Below are 25,573 nucleotides of genomic sequence, written 5' to 3'. Positions count from 1 at the left end.
AAAGGGAGACTCATTCTCCAAAGACCCCTCAGGGTCATCACTCCCTGTTTAGGCCTCATAGCTCCTTTTGAACAGGGGCAAAGGACTGATGGCTTTAGGGCATTCAAAAATAACTTTGCCAAAAAATATAATTAAAATAAGAAAGATAAAAGAAAAGAGGCGGCCAGGCATGGTGGCTCACGCCTATAATCCCTACACTTTGGGAGGCTGAGGTGAGCAGATCACCTGAGGTCAGGAATTTGAGACTAGCCTAGCCAAAATTGTGAAACCTCATCTCTACTAAAAATACAAAAAAAAAAAAAAATTAGCCGGGCATTGTGGTTCATGCCTGTAGTCCCAGCTACTTGGGAGACTGAAGCAGGAGAATCTCTTGAATCCAGCAGGTAGAGGTTGCAGTGAGCTGAGATCGTGCCACTGCACTCCAGCCTAGGTGACAAGAGTGAGACTCCATCTCAGAACAAAAAGAAAGAAGGAAGAAAGGAAGGAAGGAGGGAGGGAGAGAAGGAGAGAGGGAAGGAGGGAGAAGGAAGGGCTGCCTTATGTCTTCTAAGGATAGACATTAGATGTGAAATGCATGAGCCTCAGAACACCTTCTCCCTCTCCTGCCGTACGTAAGCTGGAGCTTACATGCCTCCTTGTTTTCAGTACTGCCGTAACCCTGATGGTGATGTCGGCGGTCCCTGGTGCTACACAACGAATCCAAGAAAACTTTTCGACTACTGTGATATTCCTCAGTGTGGTAGGTTGCCTTCTTTTTGGTAAGGAAACTGCTTCCTTAATATGGATTTGCAACAAAAAATGAAAAGGGCTTCTTAGCACAGTGCTTCTGGGAAGGAGATGGCTGACCCCTCCACCAGACCCCGCTCTTCGTCATGGTCATCTTGAACCTGCTCTACTATTGGCCACATTTGTTAGGGAACACACCCATCACCCCACACACGCATAAATAAATGTAAAATTCCCAAAGAGCAAGCCTAGAGGTAATCATCAGCCCCAGGATGGTCCCACTGAATGCTGCCATGACTAGCGTAGGATGCGTGAAAAGCAAATTTAGAGTCAGTCAGATGAAAAACTTTCCCCTTCTGCAGCTGAGAAGCAAGATAGAAAATAGAAAGAGCAGGAAACAGCTAAGCATGTAATGCACATTTCAAACCTACAGATGGCCATCCTAGGAATTCAGGGAAGGGTAGTGCAGCTCTGTAGTCCCAGATGGCCTTTCTCATAAGTTTACTACTCACAAGTCACATTAGGGACATAGCTTAGAGACTGCTTATTGCTCTGAGACTCTTGTTGGGAATATGAGGCTTGGATCAGGGGAAAGGAAGTTGACATTAGTTCTTAAACAGTTGAAATAACAAATCCATGGGTATTCCTGGGAAAAAAAAAAAAAGCTACTTGGAATTGTCCCATATTTAACACTCCACTGACCAATTTTTCAGTCCTAGTTACAGAAAACCACCCTGGATTTTTCCTTTGCATAATTTGACTGCTTGTGGTTTGGTCTGCCATGTGGAGGGACCTTGAGCTGGGGGAAGGAGCTTGGCCTCCTATCCACTGAAGACCACCATCCCAAGATTGCGTGGGGAGGTAGTACAAGGCAGTGATGGGGAGGTGGTACAGGGCAGTGATGAAGATTATGGGAGCCACACTGCCCAGCTTTGCATTTGGGCCACTCCTGGGTGAACAAGAGGGAGGAAGGAGGGATTAGGATGATAGGAAAGATTCTGCTTGGCCAGTATTATTGTAATGTGGCATTGTGGCCTCTGGATTTAGTGTGAGTTGATAGCTGACTTTTTCCTCTAGTGGGTGCTTTTGCCTGTTCTGCAGAAGCATCTTGGTGGCCTCTCTACTTCAAAGTCCCTCAATGGGGTCAGTGCCAGCCCTGTCTGGTACATGCCACTGCCTCTCACTGCCGGGGCTCTCTGTCCTTGACAGGCTGCCTTGAAGTTGAGCCCAGGCTGATTTTCCTGCCTCAGACCCCACTACCATACCTGGGGCTCATGCACCTTTGACTCCGATGGAAGGGAAGTGCAGTAGCTTCCCAGGTGCAATTCTTGTGTCCTCACCTACATTGAGGATGTACGAGAATCAGGTCCTTAGAGATTGGAGAAAGAAGGGAAAATGGGAATAAGAGTTTTCCCAGTTCACTGTGAGGTCCCCCACCTTGCCTTTATGTGAGACAGGTCAGGTTAATCCCAACCTTGGTGAGAAGGGTTTCCATCAGACACTTGGAAATGCTGAGGACTATTTCCTGCAGAAGGATGTGGTTGGTGGGATATTCAGGTTTGACTCCTGCTTAAGAAAGCTAGAGCTTTTGGTGGTGAATGATTTTAATAACTATTTCCTTTCCACCAACATCTACCACATAAATAATAATAAGTAATAATAAATAGAAAGTTCAGTTTTGTTTTGAATAGTAGGAGCAGGGTACCATAACTCTTTTAGTACAATGATGCATGTCTACTGTATGTAAGGCATACTAGCAGAAATTGAGCTCAGCACTAGAGAAGAAGATTTCATTCTATGCTATGCTTCTTTTTTAAAAAAGACTTCCAAATATTCTCAGAACAGCCCATGGAAAATGGAAAGTTATTTAGAAAACTCGGGTTCCAGATTCACCAGAGCATAGAATCTCTGGTTAGTTGGGAAGGAATTTCCTCTTGTAGCTGTTATTAATAATTATATGAATAATTATGAACTATATTACTGTTTATATTATTCAAGACCTTGAAGGGCTGGAGACAACAGAGAAGCATTTTTGAGCACCCTCTGCAGCCTTTGCACTGCTGTAGGCACTGGTGGGTGCTACCAAAGATGGAACACTGTCCCTACCTCCAGAGACCTTGTGGGCTGGCTGCAGAGAGAAGGCAGGGAGGAGGTAAAAGAAGCATAAAGGCATGTGTGTGAAAATCACCCCCACGGCAGTAGGATAGCCATGGGAGGTTCCCCAGAGGAGCTGTCCTGAAGCTGGCTGAAAGAAGGCAACATTTCAACATAGGACAGTTATCCTCGTTACATACAATCACATACACACACCCACACACGTGCACACACAGAGACTCACATGGAAAAAGAAGCCTTCACGCCTTTCAGCAGGGATGACAATTATGGTTTTCAGGCAACTTTACATGGTTTAGATGGCGATGGTGATGATGATGTGATGATGGGAAGGATGGCATCATGTTCTAAACATACTGCATGGAGTCAGAGTAACAATGACACATCACCGTTTGTGCGAATCAAGGTCCTCTCAGAAAACAATGTCATTCTAATGCCAAACTATATCAATTTGTTTGATCACTTCTCTAACAAAATAATTACAAAGTGGTTATATTTCCTTGAAAAGAGAGGGTTCTGTGTTGTCTACTACCACTTTTGAAACTTAGAGAAAATGTTCCAAAATATGCTTATGATTTTACTATTTAGTTTGGCCTTTGAGATGTCAAAAACTCGGTGCTTGGAATGTCTCGAATTACACCACAAAATTGCTACCTTGACTCAAATGGGATTTCTTTCCCACCTTGTGCCACAGTGTCCGCTTCATTTGATTGTGGGAAGCCTCAAGTGGAGCCGAAGAAGTGTCCTGGAAGGGTTGTAGGGGGGTGTGTGGCTCACGCGCATTCCTGGCCCTGGCAAGTCAGTCTTAGAACAAGGTAAGAACATGCCCAGAAACCATCTATACTGTCCTTCCACGTAAGCCCCGCCAAACCCTTCTACGTTTACACAGAACTCACACAGCTGATGTATCAGTACCTGCCTCTAAGCTTTCTGAAGGGGGAAAAAAGCTACAATAACTAATATATGTATATATTTTTCATAGGTTCTCTACTGTGAAAATGGCCAAAATTAGAATCTTTTTCTTGATCTGGGCAGCTCCATCAGAATCTGTAGGCACGCACAGTGATTTACACCACGTCCCGATATTGCTGGAAAATACTAAAAATGCTCTGAGGGTTTCTATTGTCTCATTGTCAAATGAAAAGAAAGAGAAGTTTTTAGATATGTGACACTTTGTGGATTGGGAGAGCAAGGACAAAATTATCTACAGTCTATCACAGGCACAGATTCTTTTTCTTTTGACACTTTTGTGGATCATTGAATTCAATGCAGAGGCTACTCATCCATTCACAAACATCAAAAAATTATAGGTCATGATCCCGATAAATTCAGAGTGATCAGTCCGATCCCACAGAACCTGAATATTTTGGGTGTTGTTTCAGTGTAATATGCCTTTCGTAAGTTCAGTTTTCTTGGGTATCTCTCAGGAAGCACCCATAGGAAACAGGCCCATCCACCTGCCTGTTTTGCTTCCTCCTCTCATTTCTACGCCAGGGTGCCTGTGCTCAATTGCTGTTTTCCTCTAAAGAGACTTCCTTTTGTAAGTTTATGAAATGCCATTGATAAAGAGACTTCCTTTTGTAAGTTTATAAAATGCCATTGATAAACCTGATCACACTGTATTTCACTCTGCTGTTTTTGTTTATTTTTCTTTTTATCGTTTAGAAACTCCTTGCTCTACAGAGCTTTCACCTTTCACATATTTCAGATTCATTCTTTCCTAAACTGGGTGGTGGTCTACGTCCTCACTGACTTATCAGCATGCTGCCATCGTGCACTTCCTATCTGTGCTCCTCTTCATTACAATCTGGTTCCGAGTGGCTCACGCCATTATTCTGAGCTATCCACTGCCTGTGCAGTCCTAGAAAGTAAGTGATTCAGGAAACATCCCCCAAAAGTAAAGTTTCTCAGGAAAGACCAGAAGACTCCCATGAGTTACTGTTATTCAGGATCACATCTGGCTCCTTGAAGAGTGATTCTTCAGACCTTGCACAGATCTTGTCATAAAAATGAAAGAGACCTCAGGGGAAAGTCTTCGGCTGATCGCTTCTGTTGGAGTCCCAGGCTGCGTGGTGAAAGCCATGGCTGTAGACCTTCATTCTGAAATCACTTACCTTTGCTATCCTGTGGACACACTATGCCTGTGCCTGCCTCAGGCATCGGAAAAAGTGGCATAGATGGGCCCTTCTGAAAAATCTCATTACTGGAGCACAGGTCAAAGTTACTACCATCCTGATGTTTGGGAACATGAACATGATCAAAATTGTGTGAACATGTCTTTCTGTACAATGGAGCAGAACCAAGTATCAATTTAACTAAAATTTGAACTAAATCCTCTTTCTAGGTTTGGAAAGCACTTCTGTGGAGGCACCTTGGTATCCTCAGAGTGGGTGTTGACTGCTGCCCACTGCTTGGAGAAGTATGTTTCGGGGACATGAGGTCTTGTCTTAAATGCTTTTTCCCTCCCTCTTTTCCTCCCTTCCTCCTTTCCTCTCTCTCTCTCTCTCCCTCCCTTCCTTTGCTGGCAGTGACACTAGGGACTAGGGAATGCATGCACACAAGCCTGAGGCAGAATTGCCAGGACAATTGGATAAGAGAGAAGGGAATTGTTTCTAGCAAGAAAGCGCAGAGGAAAGACTCAGTGCAGATGACGTTGTGGGCCTGACTAAACCGCAGGACAGAGCCGTTCCCTACCACAGGCATCAGTCTCTGCCCGAACAACCTGAGAACATTCCTTAACTGCCTGTTTCAGGCAAGTCATGAATTTTGCTTCTTGCCACTCAGAAGTCACTGATCCTGGGTGGCCGAGGGTGTCAGGGAGACAGTGCTAAGTTCATGGCACAGAGGGTACCTGAAGGGGCTGGACCATATTTTGCTCTTGACGCGCTCATCTTTTCTAGGTCCTCAAGGCCTTCCTTCTACAAGGTCATCCTGGGTGCACACCAAGAAGTGAATCTCGAATCCCATGTTCAGGAAATAGAAGTGTCTAAGCTGTTCTCGGAGCCCACACGAGCAGATATTGCCTTGCTGAAGCTAAGCAGGTACTCACTCACCTGTGGTCTTCACCCCACGCTGGTGAAGATACTCGTTTTATGTCTGGATTTTATGAGCCATGACCACTGCATGGCATGGGGAGGGGCTGTGTGTGACAAGAAAGGCTCAAGGGCTTTGGAGACAGCAACAATCTTCAACCCCAGCCCTGCCACATGCTAGCTGTGCTCTTGAGAAAGGCAGCAAAACTCAGTTTCCTCATGTGGAAAAAGAGTTGAAATATAAAGTACTCTGTTACCCCTAAAACTCACTTAATGTTTGCCAGTTCATATGCATTCATGGTCAGAGAAAGATTCAGTTATCCCAGGCTGACAATTCTCCTTTCATAATAACATGATGGAGAGAATCAAGTGAGATTGTGTATTCATTTCAAAGCACTTGAAAAACCACAACATCAAGCTGGGTCTGGTATGGACAGCTATAATCCCAGTTACTTGGGGGGTTGAGGCAGGAGGATCACTTGAGTCCTGGAGTTTGAGGCTGCAGTGAGCTATGATCATGTCACTTCATTCCAGCCTGGGCAATAGAGTAAGACTACATATATATATATAGTATATATATATATACTATACGCACACACTATATATATATAATATATATATACTATATATATACACACACACACACATATATATAGTGTATATATATATACACACATATATGTATATATGTAGTCTTACTCTTTATATATATATATATATATATATATATACAGAGAGAGATATCTATGTATATATATATATCTTTATATATATAATGTATAAAAAGACTTCACAATGTCAAAAAAATCACAAATACAAATGCAAATTAGATTAATATTATTTTATTTAATTTTCTCTTTCTCGACAATGTTGTTTCATTAAGCCTAACAAAGCAATACATTTGCTTATGTCACTTAAAGTTAGTGCTGTTTGGAGCCAGATGCCAGTGGAGCAAGCTAAGAAACAGCTATTTGTAGGAGAGGCAGGTTTGGGACAGGTGACAAGGCACACAGGGCGCTCACCATGCCGGTGACTCTGGAAGGCAGGATGTTGGTGCAGACACAGGTAGGCATGACCTGCTCTCCTCGGCCTGGCCGCAAGCCTGAGGCAGCTTCTCTGGGTCTGTGAACCAAGGGGTGACGTCCTGGGATGCTCTGACACTCTAGGAAGGAGAGAAGGGCCTTTATTTTATTTTAATTAATTAATTTTTTAACTTTTATTTTAGATTCAGGAGTACATGTGCAAGTTTATTGTATAGGTAAACAGTGGTTTTTCAAAGATTATTTTGTCACCTAGGTACTAAGCCTAGTACCCAATACTCAGTATTTCTTGCTCCTCAGCCTCTGTAAATAGTAGCTGATCTCCCTCGTGCTCCCCAGTGTCCTCCCACCATCCCAGCAAATGTGCAAATACAAGGTTTCCGCTCCTCACAGTCCTCAGAGAGCTGGGGTGTTCTGATGGCTTGAACTGGTAATTTGGAAATGTTGGGTTTTGGAGGCGTCCTCTGATAGACTGATAGATTTTGAGTTTAGAGTTCCCACCCACATCCCCACACCCCTGGAGTCTAGGACATTTAGTACTCCACAAGGGAACCTGTAGAGTGAGGATGTCTGCACCACAGGCTGGAACTTCTGGTGCGAGAAGCAGAAAGTATATCTGCTTCAAAGTTGGTGAAAATGATGATTCTTGATCAGAATAGGACATTTCACATTTCCAGTCCTTTATCTCCTTGCACTTACTAAAGTAGAATCAAGTCTAAAAGCAGAGTTCTAATGTTTGAGAGTCCCTGGAACTCTGAAGTATATGAATGTTCTTTGAAAACAATACCAATTTGTTCATGCAAGGGGCTTATTCCAATCCTCTTTCATGTCTAGCATTTTACTGGATTCTTACAACTATGGTGTAGTAACATTCACTAAGGAGGATCCAAGGATGGAGCAAGTTGCTCTGGGCACACAGCGCATTTGCAACTTTACAGCCTCTTGGTGGCATCTCAGTCAGACATTCTGTGCACTGATCAATGCCCTATTCAATTAATATGAAAGGACGCACTCAGCATGAGATTCCAGTCGTGCACAGAATATACATGAGAAGTGCGCCTTTGTCATCCCTACTCTCAAAGGTGAAGGCCACCAGCAGTTTCTTGTAAGCAACCGATGCCTTTCAAATGAAACCTTGTATCTGTGTAGTTGATAGACAACCCCAGACAAATGTGAAGGTGACACACTGTGTTCTGTGTTGTTCTGGGTCAGTGAAGCAAGGCAGTGCCAGCTCAGAGGGCTCTGGGGCCTCAAGGCAGGGATGGCTGGCTGTGGGTGCTGCAGCTCCCAGCAGAGCAGTCAAACAGCTGCTGATGCTTTTCTTTCAGTCCTGCCATCATCACTGACAAAGTAATCCCAGCTTGTCTGCCATCCCCAAATTATGTGGTTGCTGACCGGACCGAATGTTTCATCACTGGCTGGGGAGAAACCCAAGGTGAGATAAATTCCATCACCCACATAATGAATTGTTTTTGACCCACAGTCCATGTGACAAAATGAGCATTTTGGAGAAAGCTGTACAAATCCCTATCTGTGAACATGGTCCACCCCACTCCTGATTTTTGTTGGGCACCTATGTCTCAATCAATTTTCAACGCACATGATCAAAGGAAGGAAAACTACATCTTTTAGTCTCTCTCTTTTTGTTTTCAGAACGTTTTTATTTTAAATAATTTTTTAACTTTTATTTTAGATTCAGGGATACATGTGCAAGTTTATTGTATAGGTAAACAGTGGTTTTTCAAACAGATCATTTTGTCAGCTAGGTACTAAGCCTAGTACCCAATACTTAGTATTTCCTGCTCCTCTCCCTCCTCCCACTCTTCTCCCTCAAGGGAGGCCCCAGTGTCTGTTGCTCTTTTCTTCGTGTCCAGGAGTTGTCGTCATTGAGCTCCCACTTATAAGTGTGAACATGTGGTATTTAGTGTTCTGTTTCTGAGTTAGTTTTCTAAGAATAAACTTACATTTTATTAAATAAACTAATTTATTAAATTAGTTTAATCAAATTTTAATTTAATTTAATTTAATTTAATTTAAATTAAATGATGCCTCCAGCTTCATTCACGTTTCTATAAAAGACATCATCTCATTCTTTTTTATAGCTATATAGTGTTCCATGGTGTATATGTACCACATTTTCTTTATCCGATGTGTCACTGATGGGCATATAAGTGAGTCTGTCTTTGCTACTATGGCTAGTGCTGCAATGAACTTTCATGTGCACATGTCTTTTGGGTATAATGATTTCTGTTCCTCTAGGTATATATCCAGTAGTCAGATTGCTGGGTTGAATGTTAGCTCTGTTTTTAGCTCTTTGAGAATCATCATACTGCTTTCCACAGTGGTTGAACTAATTTACAGTCCCACCAACAGTGTGTAAGTGTTCCCATTTCTCTGCAACCTTGCCAGCATCTGTTATTTTTTGACTTTTTAGAAATAGCCATTCTGGCTGGTATGAGATGATTTCTCATTGTGGTTTTGATTTGCATTTCTCTAACGACCCAGTGATATTGAGCTTATTTTCATATGCTTGTTGGCCGAACATATGTCTTCTTTAGAAAAGGGTTTTTTGGTGTCCCTTGTTCACTTTTTAATGGGATTATGTTTCTTCTTGTAAATTTGTTTAAGTTCCTCATAGATGCTGGATATTAGACCTTTTTCAGGTGCATAGTTTGCAATATTTTCTCCTATTCTGTAGGTTTTCCATTTACTCTCTTGATAGTTTCATTTTCCATCCAGAAGCTCTTAAGTTTAATTAGATCCCATTTGGCAATTCTTGCCTTTGTTGAAATTGCTTTTGGTGTTTTTATGAAATCTTCACCCGTTCCTGTATCCAGGATGGTATTGCCTAGGTTGTCTTCCAGGATTTTATACTTTTGGGTTTTACATTTAAGTCTTCAATCCATCTCAAGTTGATTTTTGTGTATGGTGTAAGGAAAGGGGACCAGTTTCTTTCTTCTTCACATGGCTAGTCAGTTACCCCAGCACCATTTATTGAATATGAAGTTCTATTCCCATTGCTTGTTTTTGTCAGCTCTGTCAAAAATCAGATGTCTGTAGGTGCGTTGTCTTATTTCTGGGCTCTCTATTCTGTTTCATTGGTCTATGTGTCTCTTTTTCTTACCTGTACCATGCTGTTTTGGTTACTGTAGCCCTGAAGTGTAGTTTGAAGCCAGGTAATGTGATGTCTCCAGCTTTGTTCTTTTTGTTTAGGATTATCTTGGCTATTCTGGCTCCTTTTTGGTTCTATATAAATTTTAAAATAGTTTTTTAATAGTTCTGTGAAGAATGTCATTGGCATTTTGATAGGAATAGCAATGAATCTGTAAATTACTTTGGGCAATATGACCATTTTAATGATATTGATTCTTCCGATCCATGAGCATGGGATGTGTTTCCATTCATTTGTGTCATCTCTGATTTTTTTCAGGAGCGTTTTGTAATTCTCATTGTAGAGATCTTTCACCTCCCTGGATAGCTGTATTCTTGTGTATTTTACTCTTTTTGTGGCATTTGTGAATGGAACCGTGTTCCTGATTTGCCTCTCAGCTTGGCTGTTGTTTGTGTATAGGGATGCTAATGATTTTTTGTACATTGATTTTGTATCCTGAAACTTTGCTGAAATTATCAGCTGAAGGAGCTTTTGGGCTTGGACTATGGGGTTTTCTAGATTAGAAGCATGTCATCTGCAAACAGGGATAGTTTGATTCCCTCTCTTCTTATTCCGATGCCCTTTATTTCTTTCTCTTGCCTGATTGCTCTGACCAGGGCTTCTAATACTATATTGAATAGGAGTGGTGAGACAGCGTGTCCTTATCTTGGGCTGGTTTTCAAGGGTAATGTTTCCAGCTTTTGCCCATTCAGTATGGTGTTGGCTGTGGGCCTGCCATAGCTATCTCATTATTTTGAGATATATTCCTTCAGTACCTAGTTTATTGAGAGTTTTCAACATGAAGGATGGTAAATTTTATCAAAAGCCTTTTCTGTATCTATTGAGATAATCATGTGGGTTTTGTCTTTAGTTCTATTTATGTGATGAATCATATTTATTGATTTACATATGTTGAACCAGGCTTACATCCTGGGGATGAAGCCTACTTGATCATGATGGATTAGCTTTTTTATGTGCTGCTGGATTTGGTTTGCAAGTATTTTGTTGAGGATTTTTGCATCAATGTTCATCAAGGACATTGGCCTGACGTTTTCGTTGTTTTGTCTCTGCCAGGTTTTGGTATCAGGATGATGCTGGTCTCGTAGAATGAATTGGAAAAAAGACCCTCTTCCTTAAATTTTTTGAATAGTTTCAGTAGGAATGGTCATAACTCCTCTTTGTATGTCTGGTAGAATTCAGCTGTGAATCTGTCTGGTCCCAGATTGTTGTTGGTTAGTAGGCTATTTATTACTGATTCAATTTTGGAGCTCATGTCTGTTCAAGGAATCAATTTCTTCCTGGTTCAGTCTTGGGAGGGTGTATGTGTCCAGGAATTTACTCATCTCTTCTAGGTTTTCTAGTTTGTGTGCATAGAGCTGTTTGTAGTAGCTTCTGGTAGTTATTTTTATTTTTGTGGGGTCAGTGCTAACATCCCCTTTGTCATTTCTAATTGTGTTTATTTTGGTCTTCTCTCTTTTTTCTTTATTAGCCCAGCTAGCACCCTACCTATCTTATTACTGTTTTCAAAAAACAAACGCCTGGATTTGTTGATCTTTCCAGTGAATTTTCATAGCTTGACCTTCTTCAGTTCAGCTCTAATTTTGGTTATTTCTTGCCATCTGCTAGCTCTGAGACTGATTTGCTCTTGTTTCTCTAATTCTCTCCATTGTGATGTTAGGTTCTTAATTTGAGATCTTTCTTTTTGATGTCAGCATTAAGTGCTATGAATTTCTCTCTTAACACTACCTTAGCTGTGTCTAAGAGATTCAGGTAAGCTGTATCTTCATTCTCATTAGTTCAAAAAACTTCCTGATTTCTGCCATAATTTCATTATTTACCCAAAAGTCATTCAGGAGCATATTATTTGATTTCCATGTAATTGTATGGTTTTGAGTAATTTTCTTAATCTTGACTTCTGTTTCATTGTGCTGTGGTCTGAAAGAGTGTTTGGTATGATCTTTGTTCTTTTGCAGTTGCTGAAGATTGTTTTATGTCCAATTATGTGGTTGATTTTTAGAGTATTACCATGGGGTGATGAGAATAATGTATATTCTTATTTTGGGAAAGAGAGTTCTGCAGAGGTCTATCAGATCCATTTGGTCCAATGTTCAGTTCAGGTCCTGAATATCTTTGTTAATTTTGTGCCTTAATGATCTAATACTGTCAGTGGAATACTGAAGTCTCCCACTATTACTGTGTAGGCATCCAAGTCTCTTTGTAGGTCTCTAAGAACTTTCTTTATGAAGCTGGGTACTCCTGTGTAGGATGCATATATATGTAGGATAGTTAGGTCTTCTTGTTGAATTGAACCCTTTACCATTATGTAATGCCCTTCTGTGTCTCTTTTCGTTTTTGTTGGTTTAAATCTGTTTTGTCTGAAATTAGGATTGCAACCCCTGCTTTGTTCTTCTGATTTCCATTTGCTTGGTAGAGTCTCCTCAGTCCCTTTATTCTGAGCCTATGGGTGTCATTACATGTGAGATGGATCTCTTGAAGGCAGCATACCTTTGTGTCTTGCTTTTTAATCAGCTTGTCATTCTGTGCCTCGTAAGCTGGGCATTTAGCCCACTTACATTCAAGGTTACTATTGGTATGTGTGAATTTGATGCTTTTGTTGTGTTGTTATACTGGCTTGCTTGTGTAGTGGTTTTATACTGTCACTGGTTTGTGTATTTAAGTGTGTTTTTGTATTGGCTGGTAGCCATCTTTCCTTTCTATAGTGTTCCTTCCAAGATTTCTTGTAAGGGAGGTTTGGTGGTAACCAACTCACTCAACGTTTGTTTATCTGAAAAGGATCTTATTTCTCTGTTGTTTAGGAAGCTTAGTTTGGCTGGACATGAAATTTATATTGTTTGGACATTTTTTAAGAATATTGAATATAGGCCCTAATCTCATCTAGCTTGTAGAAGTTCAGCTGAGAGGTATCCTGTTAGCTGATGGAGTTCCCTTTGTAGATGACCTGTCCTTTCTCTCTTGGTGCTTTTAAGATTCTGTCTTTCATTTTGATCTCAGAAAATCTGATGATTATGTGTCTTGGAGATGATCTTCTTGTGTAGAATCTTGCAGGGGTTCTCTGTATTTTCTAAATTTGACCATTGGCCTCTCTAGCAAGGTTGAAGAAGTTTTCATGGACAATATCCTAAAATGTTTTCTAAATTGTTTACCTTTTCCCCATCCCTATCAGAGATGTCAGTGATTTGTAGATTTGGCCTTTTTGCATAATCCTATATTTCTTGGAGGTTTTGTTCATTCTTTTTTGTTCTTTTTTTTTTCAACTGTCTTATTTCAGAAAGCCAGTCTTCCATTTCTAAGATTCTTTCCTCAGCTTGGTCTATTCTGCTATTAATACTTGGATTGCTTTGTGAAGTTCTTATAGGTTGTTTCTCAATTCTCAGCTCTGTCAGATCTATTAGGTTCTTTATTATACCAGTGATTTTTTTCTTTCAGCTTCTATATCATTTTATTGTGATCCTTAATTTCCTTGGATTGGATTTTGCCATTCTTCTGAATCTTGATGATCTTCATTCCTATCCATAGTCTGAATTCCAGTTCTGTCATTTCAGCCAGCTCAGCCTTGTTAAGAACCCATCAGAAAACTGGTATGGTTGTTTGGAAGACATATGACACTCTGGCCATTTGAGTAATTGGAGTTCTTGTGTTGATTCTTTCTTATCTCTGTGTGTGGATATTCCTTTAACTGCAGTATAGGTTGAATACAGCCAATAGACTTGTTCTTTGGATGTTTTTATGCCCTTCTACAGGGTCTTGTTCATGGTCTTTATTTGTAGCTGATTTCTTGTCCTTGGTTTCATAGTAGGGTATGTTAGCAAGGTATTTTTGGTGGTTGAAGCTTTGGAGTACAATCCATTTTTTATTTATATATTTCCCTAACACCTAAAACATGCAAAAAAAAAAAAAAAAAAAAAACAGTAACTGTCTTTGAGTCTCTTAATCCGTAATTTCAGCATTCATATTCTTGCTCCGGATAAGTGAGGTTTTCACCCAGCCCACAAGAGTGTTAGATTATTTTTCATGTGAAATTAGCCAGACTGGCTTTCTTAACATAATGTAAAACAATAACAACAAAAGTTAAACTAGTCTTCTTCCCAAATACCCACATGTCTAATGTGTGTAGGAGGGTGTTAAACAGGGGACCTGCAGCTGGGGGAGAGGCAGACACATCCCATGGCCCCAAGTCTAGGATGGTATTTGGTATTGGCTGACGGCTGAGAGCAAGAGAGGGAACATTTGTGCAGGATGTGGTATCAGTACCTGTAATATATTTTAGGGATTCCTTCTTCTCTTTGCATTATGCCCTGACAATTATATCCATCAGCCTAGCCCCTTTGGCTACTGAAACACTAAGACAGTCTTAAGATCCCTGCTCCACTTTCTCAGAGGTGCTGGTGAGGGCATTTGGAGTCTGAAGCCCTGGAAATGTGTTCTGACTCTGCCACTAGACAGACAGACATGGACTAGGCATGTTACCTCTTTGTACCACTCAGCTCTAACCCCTCATTGAAAACCCCAGCATTTTCAAGTGGTGTTTTTCGCATCAGCCTTTGCATAAGCTTTCATTGGAAAAAAGGTGGGTTTTTTGTTTGTTTGTTTAACAAAAAGGTTAAAAACGAATGGTCTAGATTTCAAAGTTGGCTTTCCTTTTTCTGTGCTTTTCCTACTATTTAAAAACTTTGCCTCCTTGATTTCTTGATCCCTCTTTCTGCACTGCCGAGTCTGGGAGCATTAAGGCCAAGTAAAAGGAACCTTGGCAAATGAAGAACACATATAGGTGGGCCAGGCTGCTCCCAGTATTTTGCATTTTTTAAAATTTAAATGCTGCAACCCTCTATAAATTAGACATTATTGTTCCTAGTTTACAAATGAGAAACCTGAGGCTCAGAGAAGGTGTGGGATGGTACAGACAAACCTGAACTGTCTAAACCTGGCTCTCACTTACTGGCTGTCAGGACATAAAAAAGTCAAGAACTCTCTGGCCGGGTGCAGTGGCTCACACCTATAATCCCAACACTTTGGGAGGCTGAAGCAGGCAGATCACAAAGTCAGGAATTTGAGACCAGCCTGACCAACATGGTGAAACCCTGTCTCTATTAAAAATACAAAAATTAGCCAGGCGTGGTGGTGCACCCCTGTAATCCCAATTACTCAGGAGGCTGAAGCAGGAAAATCACTTGAACCCAGGAGGCAGAGGTTGCAGTGAGCTGAGATCATGCCGTTGTACTCCAGCCTGGGTGACAGAGTGAGACTCCATGTCAAATAAAAAAAATGTCATGAAGTCTCATTGACTGTTTCCTCAGCTGAAATGTGGGCTGCAGGGCTGTTGGAGGAGAAACAATAAGAAAGTGAATCAAGTGCGAGCATATGCTAAGAACTCATCAAGGCAGACCCTAATAATAAGAAGAAATAGAGTTGTATCTAACATGACTCTCTCTTGCAAGTGACAGAAATCCAACTTAAGTTGGATTAAGCAAAAAAGGGAAATTCTTAGTGAGCTAAAAATTCTGCAGGCTCACATCATGGCCCCAGGCCCTGTCCAACCATGGAGTAGGCATTATTCTTGGGCACAAAGGTGACATTCTCATGACTGCTGTTGCTGTGGCAGCTCTGGCTCTGCCAGGAAAAAAATAAGGAAGGCCATTCTCCCCATTACACAATAGTCTTCCAGCTCTGAGAGGTCAAACTTGAGTCACCAGCCTGCCCCTAAACCCATCACTGATTAACTCCAACCTGCATCAGCTGCTCCATGCTGGAGGTGGATGCAGGACCGTGCTCATATCAAGAAGGGAGAAAAGGGCAGTTCCCTCAACAGAGTTATAGGATATAGAGTCATAGGCGGCCAGAAAGCAAACATATCCTCTACAATTCCTCAACTGATGAAAGCACGAAGCTAAAATCATAAGGATCTGGGTGTGAGTTCTTGCTCCCATCTTCCATGTGACATTGGACAGTTATTTAATCTCTTTTAGCCTCAGCTTTCTAACCTGTACCAACATATAAGGTCATTGTGAGGATTAAGATTATGCATCATCATCATCACCATCCACATTGCAACCACAGCTACCATCATCATCCCCACCAACATTATCAGCACCACCATCACAATTATCATTACCAACATCATCAGCATTATCATCACCGTCAATATCATCACCATCATCACTATCATCACCACCACCATCATTACTGTCATCACCACCACCATCACTGTCATCACCATTCCACCACCATCAGCATTATCATTACCACCACAATCATCACCACCATCACCATCACCACTACTATCAACATAATAGTCACGATCACCACCACCATTAGCATAATCATTACCATCACCATTACTATCACCATCACTTTCACCATCACCATCACCACCATCCCCATGATCATTACTACCCACCACAACTGTCACCATCATTCCACCACCAGCACAATTATCATTACCACCACCATCACCACCACCCTCATCACAACCCTCATCATCACCACCATTCCACCACTACCACCATCATTATCAATAGACATCACATAACTAGTTTGTAGCTGGGCCTTGAGCCCAGAGCCCACTGTTTCTTCTGTCCCACCACCAACCACCAGGATGAGTCACAAAACATAATTCAAGCCTGTTCATCAGTTTTCTACATCACTGGGTGTTCTCAGCTTCTCAAAAGGAAGTTGAAATTCTCCTGCTCTCCCCTTCACATTTCCAGATGTTCCCTGACTTGGATATTCCAAACGCAGAGTTTGGAGGTGTTGAGGCCAAGGGGTTTTTCCAGGTCAGCCGTCATCCGCAATCATTGGGCTGATCCTGCCACTGAACTTCCCCTGCTGCCGTCTCCCCTAGGCCCCATCAGGGAAGGCTTCACTCCTCAGGTCACCAGTGGCCTTCCTGCCCTCAGAGGTGACATCTCTACATCTACCACTGGAAGGTAGCACCTATCCACAGACTGCATCAATTTCCCAGCAATTCATGGTGGGTTTTCCCCCTTATCAGGATGTTTGCCTTGCTCAGAGAGCAGATCCCAGAGCAGTGACATCTAACTTAATTTTCAGCAAAATATTTTGAGAAGAGTGTTCCCTCACACATCTACACAGTCCAGGGGATGCATCCACTGCCTGATGCTTGGTAGTCAAGAGGAGCTTCCTCCCTGAAGCTCTGCCCAGATAGGGTGGAGCTGGGCTCTGGAGCAAGGCACTGGGACAAGCCTCTTCTGCCCTGCTCACATAAACTCCAGAGTCAGTGTCAGTTTTCTGAACCCAAGACAATGATCTAAGAGTAGTCAAAGCCTTTGGGAGAAGTAAGAGAGAGTGCCTCAGTTCTTGCCTATGCCATCTAATTCTAATGCCTATACAGAGGGAGGGATTTCAATTCATTAGATTTCATTAGAATTTCAATTCTAATGAAAGCTCACAAAGCAAAGATTTTTGCAAAATTCTAATGAAAGCTGGGCTTGCAAAACTGGAAAACTGAATGATTTGTGAGAACACTGAGACATCCCTAGGTGTGTACATCTAGAAAAACAGCATTTCTCCTGGCAATTTTGCAGACATTCTATTTCGATTTGGCAAAGAAAATAAAGCAGTTTTTCACAAAGGCAGAAATACAACTAGGAGAATGTTCACTCTCCCTAACTGTCAAAGAAGTGTAAATTGGAAAATGAATCGGGACAATTTCAACCTATTAGAGTAGCTAATATTTTAAAAATTAAACACTCATACAAGTGAGGTGAAGCGATTATTTTCTAGTGACATGGTACACTGTCATACCCTTTTAAAGAATAATTTGGCAGTGACTGTAAGATGGAAATATGCCTATATGATTTATGGGAACTTAGGCTCAGAAAATATTAAGGAATAAGAGTGAGCTTTATGAACAAAGATGTGGAACCATGGAAGCAAGAATGGGGCCAACACACACGAGGAGGGAGCATTTGGGCAGAGACTCCGCAGACCCAGGCTCAAGCTCAACTACACAACATCTTTAAGCCTCAGTTTCCTTAACTATAGAAGAGGAATGACAAAAGCACCTGTTTCATAGGACTGTTGTGAGGATTGAGACACACCACATCATAAGTTTGCGCCCGTAAAGGTTAATTCTTGGTAAATGATGACTATTCTTTTTTATAAAATATACAAAACATGAGGTTTACTATTTTAACCATTTTGGAAGTTTCCACTGAGTGGCATTTAGTATATTTACAATGTTGTGTAACCATCACCATATTTCCAGAACATTCTCCTCATCCCCAAAGGAAACCTCATGCCCATTAAGCAGTAGCTCCCCATTAACATATTAGTTATGAAGATTGTAGCCTTACCAAAAAAAAAAAAAAAAACTCATGATACAATGTTGAGTAAAAAAAAAATCAAGAGGTGAAATTTTGCAATATTATGTAATAAGAAACATATAAAAAGTCTGAAAAATAGTATATAAAACAATAGCAATTACATTTTCCAGACTCTACATTTTAAATATTATCTTTATAATTTTAAAAGCAAAAAGTAAATAACCAACCCCAAAGCACCATGACACAGCCTAGATTGTTAAACCCAGGTCTTGGGAACATAGAAACGTATATGATGTTGACACTCTCCAGGGTCAGAGGGTCCCGCGGCATTGGGAGCTGCCTTGTGTTCTGCAGCTTCCTGGACAGACAGGAGGCCCAGCACCGCTGCTCTGTTCTTCGGGAATTTCCTCCTGAACATGTTTTGGGTGCAGTAACCATTTCTTTCATCTTTTTAAACACAGGTACCTTTGGGGCTGGCGTTCTCAAGGAAGCCCGGCTCCCCGTGATTGAGAATAAAGTGTGCAATCGCTACGAGCTTCTGAATGGAAGAGTCAGATCCACCGAGCTCTGTGCTGGGGATCTGGCAGGAGGCACTGACAGTTGCCAGGTAAGAAAAGGTCAAGAGACTAAACTTAGTCTTGCATCCTCCCGTCTCAGTCTCAGCCCCTTAGACATCAGTCCCCATGTGGCAAATTCAAGAAGGATTTGTCAACTAAAGATCCCAGTCTAAGTGTTGCTCAGCAACTCCCTAGATCTGTGCCTGAAGGCATATTCAGATCATCTAAGGAGAGGTCTTGGGGCTTGGGTTCCAGATCAGTAGCAAGGGAATTATAAGGTCTGTAACTACCTCAGGCCATTTGCCCTCCTGGGGTGTGCTAGTGGCTAGGGACTAAAGTGCTGACTTTTCCAGTAGAGAAGGAGGTAGAGGGCACAGGACAGAGACCAACTGCACACACTTTACAAGGATGCCCAGGCTAGCCCAGTCTAAAGGAAACCCCAACATAGGAAGAGATCATGCAGGATTCACAAGGGATTTTTTTTCCCCAGGAAAAACTAAGTGGTGTGGTTTTGCTGAATAGACTTTGCAAAGTACTTAAGCACTGCAGATGCTCAAGTAATATGCACACAAGTTCCTTTCTGATTTCAATTACTGGGAAAATGTATATATGGATAAGAGGATGGCATCCCTTATTAAAAAGCTGGCAGCTTAACCCTCACATGGATTTTTCTTTCCCTCTGTATAGGGTGACAGTGGAGGGCCTCTGGTTTGCTTCGAGAAGGACAAATACATTTTACAAGGAGTCACTTCTTGGGGTCTTGGTTGTGCACGCCCCAATAAGCCTGGTGTCTATGTTCGTGTTTCAAGGTATGTTACTTGGATTGAAGGAGTGATGAGAAATAATTAATTGGACGGGAGACAGAGTGAAGCATCAACTCACCTAGAGGCTGGAACATGGGTAGGGATTCAGCATGCTGGAAATAATTGGCAGTAACCAAACGAAGACACTGTCCCAGCTACCAGCTACGTCAAACCTCAGCACTTTTTGTATTATTATTGTCTGACTGCTGGATTCTGTAATAAGATGACATAGCTATGATATTTCTTAAAAATAAACTCTACTTAACATTGATTTGAGTACATTTTGGCTTTTGTCTTCAACATTTTCATGTTCTTGGTTCACCCCACCAATTTTAAATGGGCTGACTGAAGGGGTTTGAATGTTTTTGATAAGAAACAGCCACACAAAGGACTGAGAAGGCTGCGAGGTCACAGATGGGAGAGTTGAGTATTCCTTGGAAGTCGTCCATGCATTTGCCTCATCAGCTAACGAGGGCTTGACACATATTTTTACTGTCTTTACTCCTAACACTGAGATGAACGTTTTCAAAGCTGCAACATGTACGGGGAGCCATGAGAACCGGTTCTGTTATTGAAATGAAATCTGTTGTCGACTGTCGACTTGAGCCCAGAGGGGACCCAGAGCAGGGAGGTGTATATCAGGGAGTGAACCGGGCCATGAGTGTGTAACACAAGACCAGCTGAGAGTCTGAATGTTATTCTGGGGCACATGTGAGTGTAGGAAGGGTGCCAGGAGCATGTAAATGAACAAGCAAATATTGAAGGTGGACCACTTATTTCCCATTGCTAATTGCCTGCCCAGTTTTTAAACAGTCTGCTGCACATTGTCACAGGAGAATGATCTGTGGCAGTGATACATGTTTAGACGGAAGAGAAAGGACAAATGTACGCTTTTTACAATTTGAAATTTTATCAAACAAAATATCCATTCAAAATACAGTTTAACAATACAACAGTCATTTTACCACAAAGAAATACAGAGAAAAGCAAAACTGCAAGTGACTGTGAATAAACAGTGAATGTAGTCTCAAATCCTCAGAGCTGTGTTTATTTCAGTGGCAAATAGATTATTCTTATTCAATTCTGATGTACGCTAAGGATGAAGATGCTTGTTTTACAATTTGCACACACTTCATGTATATTTCACCTGTTCTCCCTACAGAAATGTTGTTCTTCATTGTTAAGGTTTCCTTTTGGTACCAATTTTGCCTGTCTACATAAAGTATTTTATTTAAAAAACTCAACATAAAATATAGACTGCATCTGAAAAGATAATGAATATACCACACAAAGCAGAGCACACAAGTTCCATATTTCAAAAGTTGCGATAACAAAACAGAAAAATCAAATCCCTTGTAAGTCTCCATAAAGGCATTTATAAAGCTTCTACTGATCCTGTTAAGCATGGATATAATTGACCTTTCTTTTAAATTAAAATGTAAGCTTTTCCCCACGAGAAGTCAAAGTGCCAAGACTGAATGGGAACTGGTCCATGTCTTTCACTTCTGACCACGGGCACCATCAGAACTGAACTTAAAAATAAAATTAAAAAAAAAAACATATATATATATATATATATATATATATATGAAAAATATCCCTTCACTTTTAAAATCCTACGACCCAGAAATCATAATCCATGGGATTTGTTTAGTAAAGAAGAGAATCTGTGGCTCTAGGTGTTCACTAAAGTAGGGCCAAAAATGTCCCAAATCATCTCAGGACCACAACATTATTTTATAAATAACAGAGCCAAGTCCTCAGATTGCAGAGTAGATTGTTTCTTATTGCTGGATCGGGGCCTAAACCATGCCTGGAACCCCAGATGCTACAGAGAAGGTGGACGGGAGAGACTCCTGACCTGTTCACGCTGCGAAGGCGTGCAGAAACCAAGGTGAGCAGAGAACATGAATGTCACAACCAGTGGCCCAGGTGCCTGTGCTTCAGTCTCCACATTAACGGGATTCCCAAATTTACATCCTCCTTGAAATCTTCAGAATGCTAAATTAGGGGCTAAGTCCTTTGATTGATCAGATTTGATGAACATTTCTGTGCAAATTTCCCAAATCCTTGGTTTGCAAATCCTGCATTCTTGAAGGAACTGTTAGGAGAATCAGGTGGGGGGCTTCTCTTATTTCTCTTTAGCCTAATGAGTCAGAGACCACTCCTCCAACTCAAGAAGAAAAAGAGGAAGAGCTGTGCACCTGACAGGCTCTTTTTTTAAGCCAGCTACATATGATGTGTTTCCAGAAACTTCAACAGCGCTACAAATCCGAACTCATCCAATATTATATAAAAATACTTTGGATAGATTGAAGTCTTTATACAGTATTACAACAGTGCAGCATAGCATAGCTGAAATGCACACGTGCACCTCTGCAAGGTACAGCTTTGCAAGGAGGATCAGCTCCTGATAGCTCCTGCCCTCCATCTTTGGCAGGGGCCTCAAAGGTGACAGCTGTGAACTGAAGTTTTCTTATTCCCACCACATTTACAGGAATGTGGACTGAAAAAACAAAGGAGAAAGGAGAAAGTCCTTATGAAAGATTATGCAATGAGTTAGAGGAAGGTCTTCTGTTATTATTTAATAGCATATCTGGTTGTGATCAAATACACACACCCAACTTCTGATAAAAACCCAACTCAAAGGTAACAAAAACCACTTCAGGCTCATTTTTTTACTTGCTTTCAGACCCTAGAGAGAGGTTAGTTTGCATTATAGAATTTCAGTTCTGTATGAATTTCTATTGAATTAACACATGTTTGGAAATGAGCTGCTGATGTGAATAAAAAACAGCAAAAATGATAGAAAAAATCAGTGCAGTTTTAGAAGGGAATATACTAACAGGTTTCAGTAATTTAGCGTGAAGCAGTTTTGAGTAAATAATCACAGATCACAGCCAATGTGCTTAATTTGTAGTACTGTAAACCACACTTCTACTTGATTTTTTTCAAGTGTGGGGACTAGGTATAATTACATTAATCCATCCAACTTTTCATTATAAAAAATTATAAACTGAAAAAATTAGAATTTGTGTAACTTAAATTTTATTGGTATAATTCATGTTTATATATTAATTGGATATTGATTTTCCTTGCTCTCCATTGGGACAATTCTGTGCCACCCTACTGCCCTTCACCAGCCAAAACCAATCTCTCCCAATTGTTTAATTTTAATGCAGCTGAAGTGGCAGAAGAGCCCTGGTCTCAAAGGACTCCCTCTTCCTCGATTTTTTTCCTGATGAGTTTATAAATCTGACCCCTGATTGGGTCAAGAATGAATGCATCACTCTCACTGTGTAAACAGGCAGCGTCAATGGAGTAGAATCAAAGGGAAGAAAGATTTTCCTCAGTAATTTTGAAACATTAAAAAAAAATTTAGAGCTCCATATCCTTATTTTCCAGTTCATTATGAAGACTACTTTTTATTTTTTAAATTAGCTGTTAAATCATGTTTAAAGATTACACAAACAACGCAGACTATATGTTCTAAGTTTTTAAAAAATCAAACAGTACAGAAGTTTCTGACAGGAAAGTGATGGCCCTCTCTTCCCTACCCCTCTTCCCAGCCCATTTGTGTCCCCAGAGGACATAGCTTATTATTTTATATCTTTTACTATACATTCTCATATTCATATTCTCTTTTTAGTGAAAATTTTCAAATAGAAAATTAGAAAGAACTTGAGTAATGTGAATTTTTATTGATATAATTAACTCATGTTCATATATTGGCTGGATATTAGCTTTCCTTGTACACTATTTAAACACCTGCCTCTGAAACTCAATCTCTCTCTTTTTCCTCTGTCTACTTATCTTTATTACCTATCTATCATCTATTATCTATTCATCAATCTATCCATTATCTACCATCTGTCTGTCTGTCTATCCATCTATCTGTCTATCATCCATCTACCTGTCATCTGCCTGTCTACCATCTGTATGTCATCGGTCTTCCTATCCAGCTTCAGAAAGAGGATTGCCTTTGGTTTTAGTTTTTTATAAATACTATAACATGCTGTTCAGCAACGTTTCACTTTGTAATCAGTCTTGAAAATCTGCCTGTGCCATTCCATCTAGACAGACCTGACTCCTCCTCACTCTGTAGAGTAAGCCACACTGTTAATTCCCTGCTGCTGCACATCCCAGCAATTTCCACTTTCCCACATCATCAGTTCCTCCCTTTAGATCACTTCTGAGTCTTAGCACTTTACATGGAAATGCTTCCCTCTTCACAACCACATTTTTAAAATAATGCATATTCTTATCTAGCTTTGGTGGAGTTTTTTACATTAACTTAACCTTTTATGTTTACTTTGAATTTTTTGCTTATGATGTAAGATAAGGATTTATTGTTATTTTCTCCCTATGCATATTCAATTTTCTCAACATCTTCCTTTCCTCAATGGTTTAAAATGCTGCTTTTATTTAGGGTGCATTGAATTTTGGACAATGCCTGACATGTTTTCTACATCATCCACTTTTTCTGGCAAGGCAGTACCCTTGGTTTCAGGCAAAAGCATCATGAAGCCACCACAGATGGATGTCAGGATACCTACGGAATAAGAGAAAGGTGTTACCCTCTCTAGGAAGACACAGCTGAGCCCTCTCCCATGGGTCTGCTCACTGTGAAGCCGACATGTTGCTCACTGGAGTAGCTCTCAGCCACAGCAACCTCTGCATCCCAGATCAGTGCCTCAGCTCTCCTTTGCCATGATTTCAAATGTTCTCTCCCTCCCTCAAATCCTGAGCTATGGCCCCTGTACACCTGGCAGCCATAGGTTTACTCGTACATCTCACAGTGATTGACTGACTGCCTTCTCAGGGTCCAACACCCAAGACCTCCCCTCCTGCATCACAGGGAAATAGAAGCACTGGAGGAGAGTCCCTTCTGTGCCTGCTCACTAACACTGTCACTCACCTACTCCTCTCCTTCCCATTCCTCCTGTCACCTTACACTGGAAGAATTGTCCTAGTGTCTACCCCAGGACCAGCACTCACCTAGGCCTGTCTCTTTGAGTGTCTCACTGTAGTGATCAACCCTTTCTCCAGTATCTTTAGTCTTTTGGGAGAAGCTTTCAAACACATTCAGATCTTTCCTGTTTGACCGGCCTTCTCTCATTCTTACTTCATCCTTCTATTACCATTCTTTATTTTTCTGTTCTTTAGAGGCAAAGGTCTTGAAATGCCACCCTCTCTTATTTTCTCCACTTCTTTATATCCTAGCGGTGTGCTGATAAATGCCTAACACTGACTTTGGACAATCAAGCACTGATAGGCAGCATCTGCCAGTGTATATGGTGTAAATGCTCCCACTGTGAGCCCTTCAGCCTACTGATACAACATCCCTGACTGAGCCACTAGGAAGAGATGCAGAAGCCCCATCAATAGTGCTTCCACCATAAAGATGCAGCAGACACAATCTCAGGAGCACAAGTAATACAGAATGAGGAACTGATGATTGTTGAGATTAAAGTCAGTTCCTACTTAAAATGCACAGACATTATTGTAAGACAACTATGAAAAAACAAAGAGGGAAAATAAAACACCATTAAAAGACAACATTTTCCCAGTAGCTGGCCCCATAGAAATAAAGATATATTAACAGCCTGACAAAGATATCAAAATAATTATTTGATGGAAGCTTGCTAAACTTCAAGAAAATACAAGGAATTCAATAAAATCAGAAAAATAATAAAAGACCAAAATGAGAAATGTAATGGAGAGATTAAAACTGTTTAAAAGTCAAACAGAATTTCTGAAACTGGAAAAATAATGAGGTAAAAAAATGCAATAGACAGCATCAAAAGCAGAATTGATCATGTAGAAGAAATAATCTGTGAACTTCAAGA

The 25,573-nt window shown here is 40.9% G+C and overlaps 1 protein-coding gene across 1 annotated transcript in view; it reads left to right on the top strand.

Annotated features, from left to right (window-relative positions):
• The window catches only part of PLG (plasminogen), a 53,831-nt gene extending 33,836 nt beyond the window's left edge, over positions 1 to 19,995 (top strand). The window contains exons 13-19 of the mRNA XM_032253136.1: positions 646 to 739; positions 3,533 to 3,653; positions 5,183 to 5,257; positions 5,739 to 5,879; positions 8,239 to 8,345; positions 18,826 to 18,971; positions 19,609 to 19,995. Of these exons, the coding sequence (XP_032109027.1) occupies positions 646 to 739; positions 3,533 to 3,653; positions 5,183 to 5,257; positions 5,739 to 5,879; positions 8,239 to 8,345; positions 18,826 to 18,971; positions 19,609 to 19,770 (846 nt within the window). The 3' untranslated portion in view covers positions 19,771 to 19,995. The remainder of the gene's footprint in view (positions 1 to 645; positions 740 to 3,532; positions 3,654 to 5,182; positions 5,258 to 5,738; positions 5,880 to 8,238; positions 8,346 to 18,825; positions 18,972 to 19,608) is intronic.
• The last annotated feature ends 5,578 nt before the right edge of the window (positions 19,996 to 25,573 follow it).

The sequence above is a fragment of the Sapajus apella genome, unplaced genomic scaffold (genome assembly GCF_009761245.1).
Source record: "Sapajus apella isolate SASKATOON/1434 unplaced genomic scaffold, GSC_monkey_1.0 scaffold82, whole genome shotgun sequence".
Classification (NCBI taxonomy): Eukaryota; Metazoa; Chordata; class Mammalia; order Primates; family Cebidae; genus Sapajus; species Sapajus apella.
The sequence above is the reverse complement of the archived record's forward strand: the minus strand, read 5'-3'. Positions and strand labels throughout refer to the sequence as shown.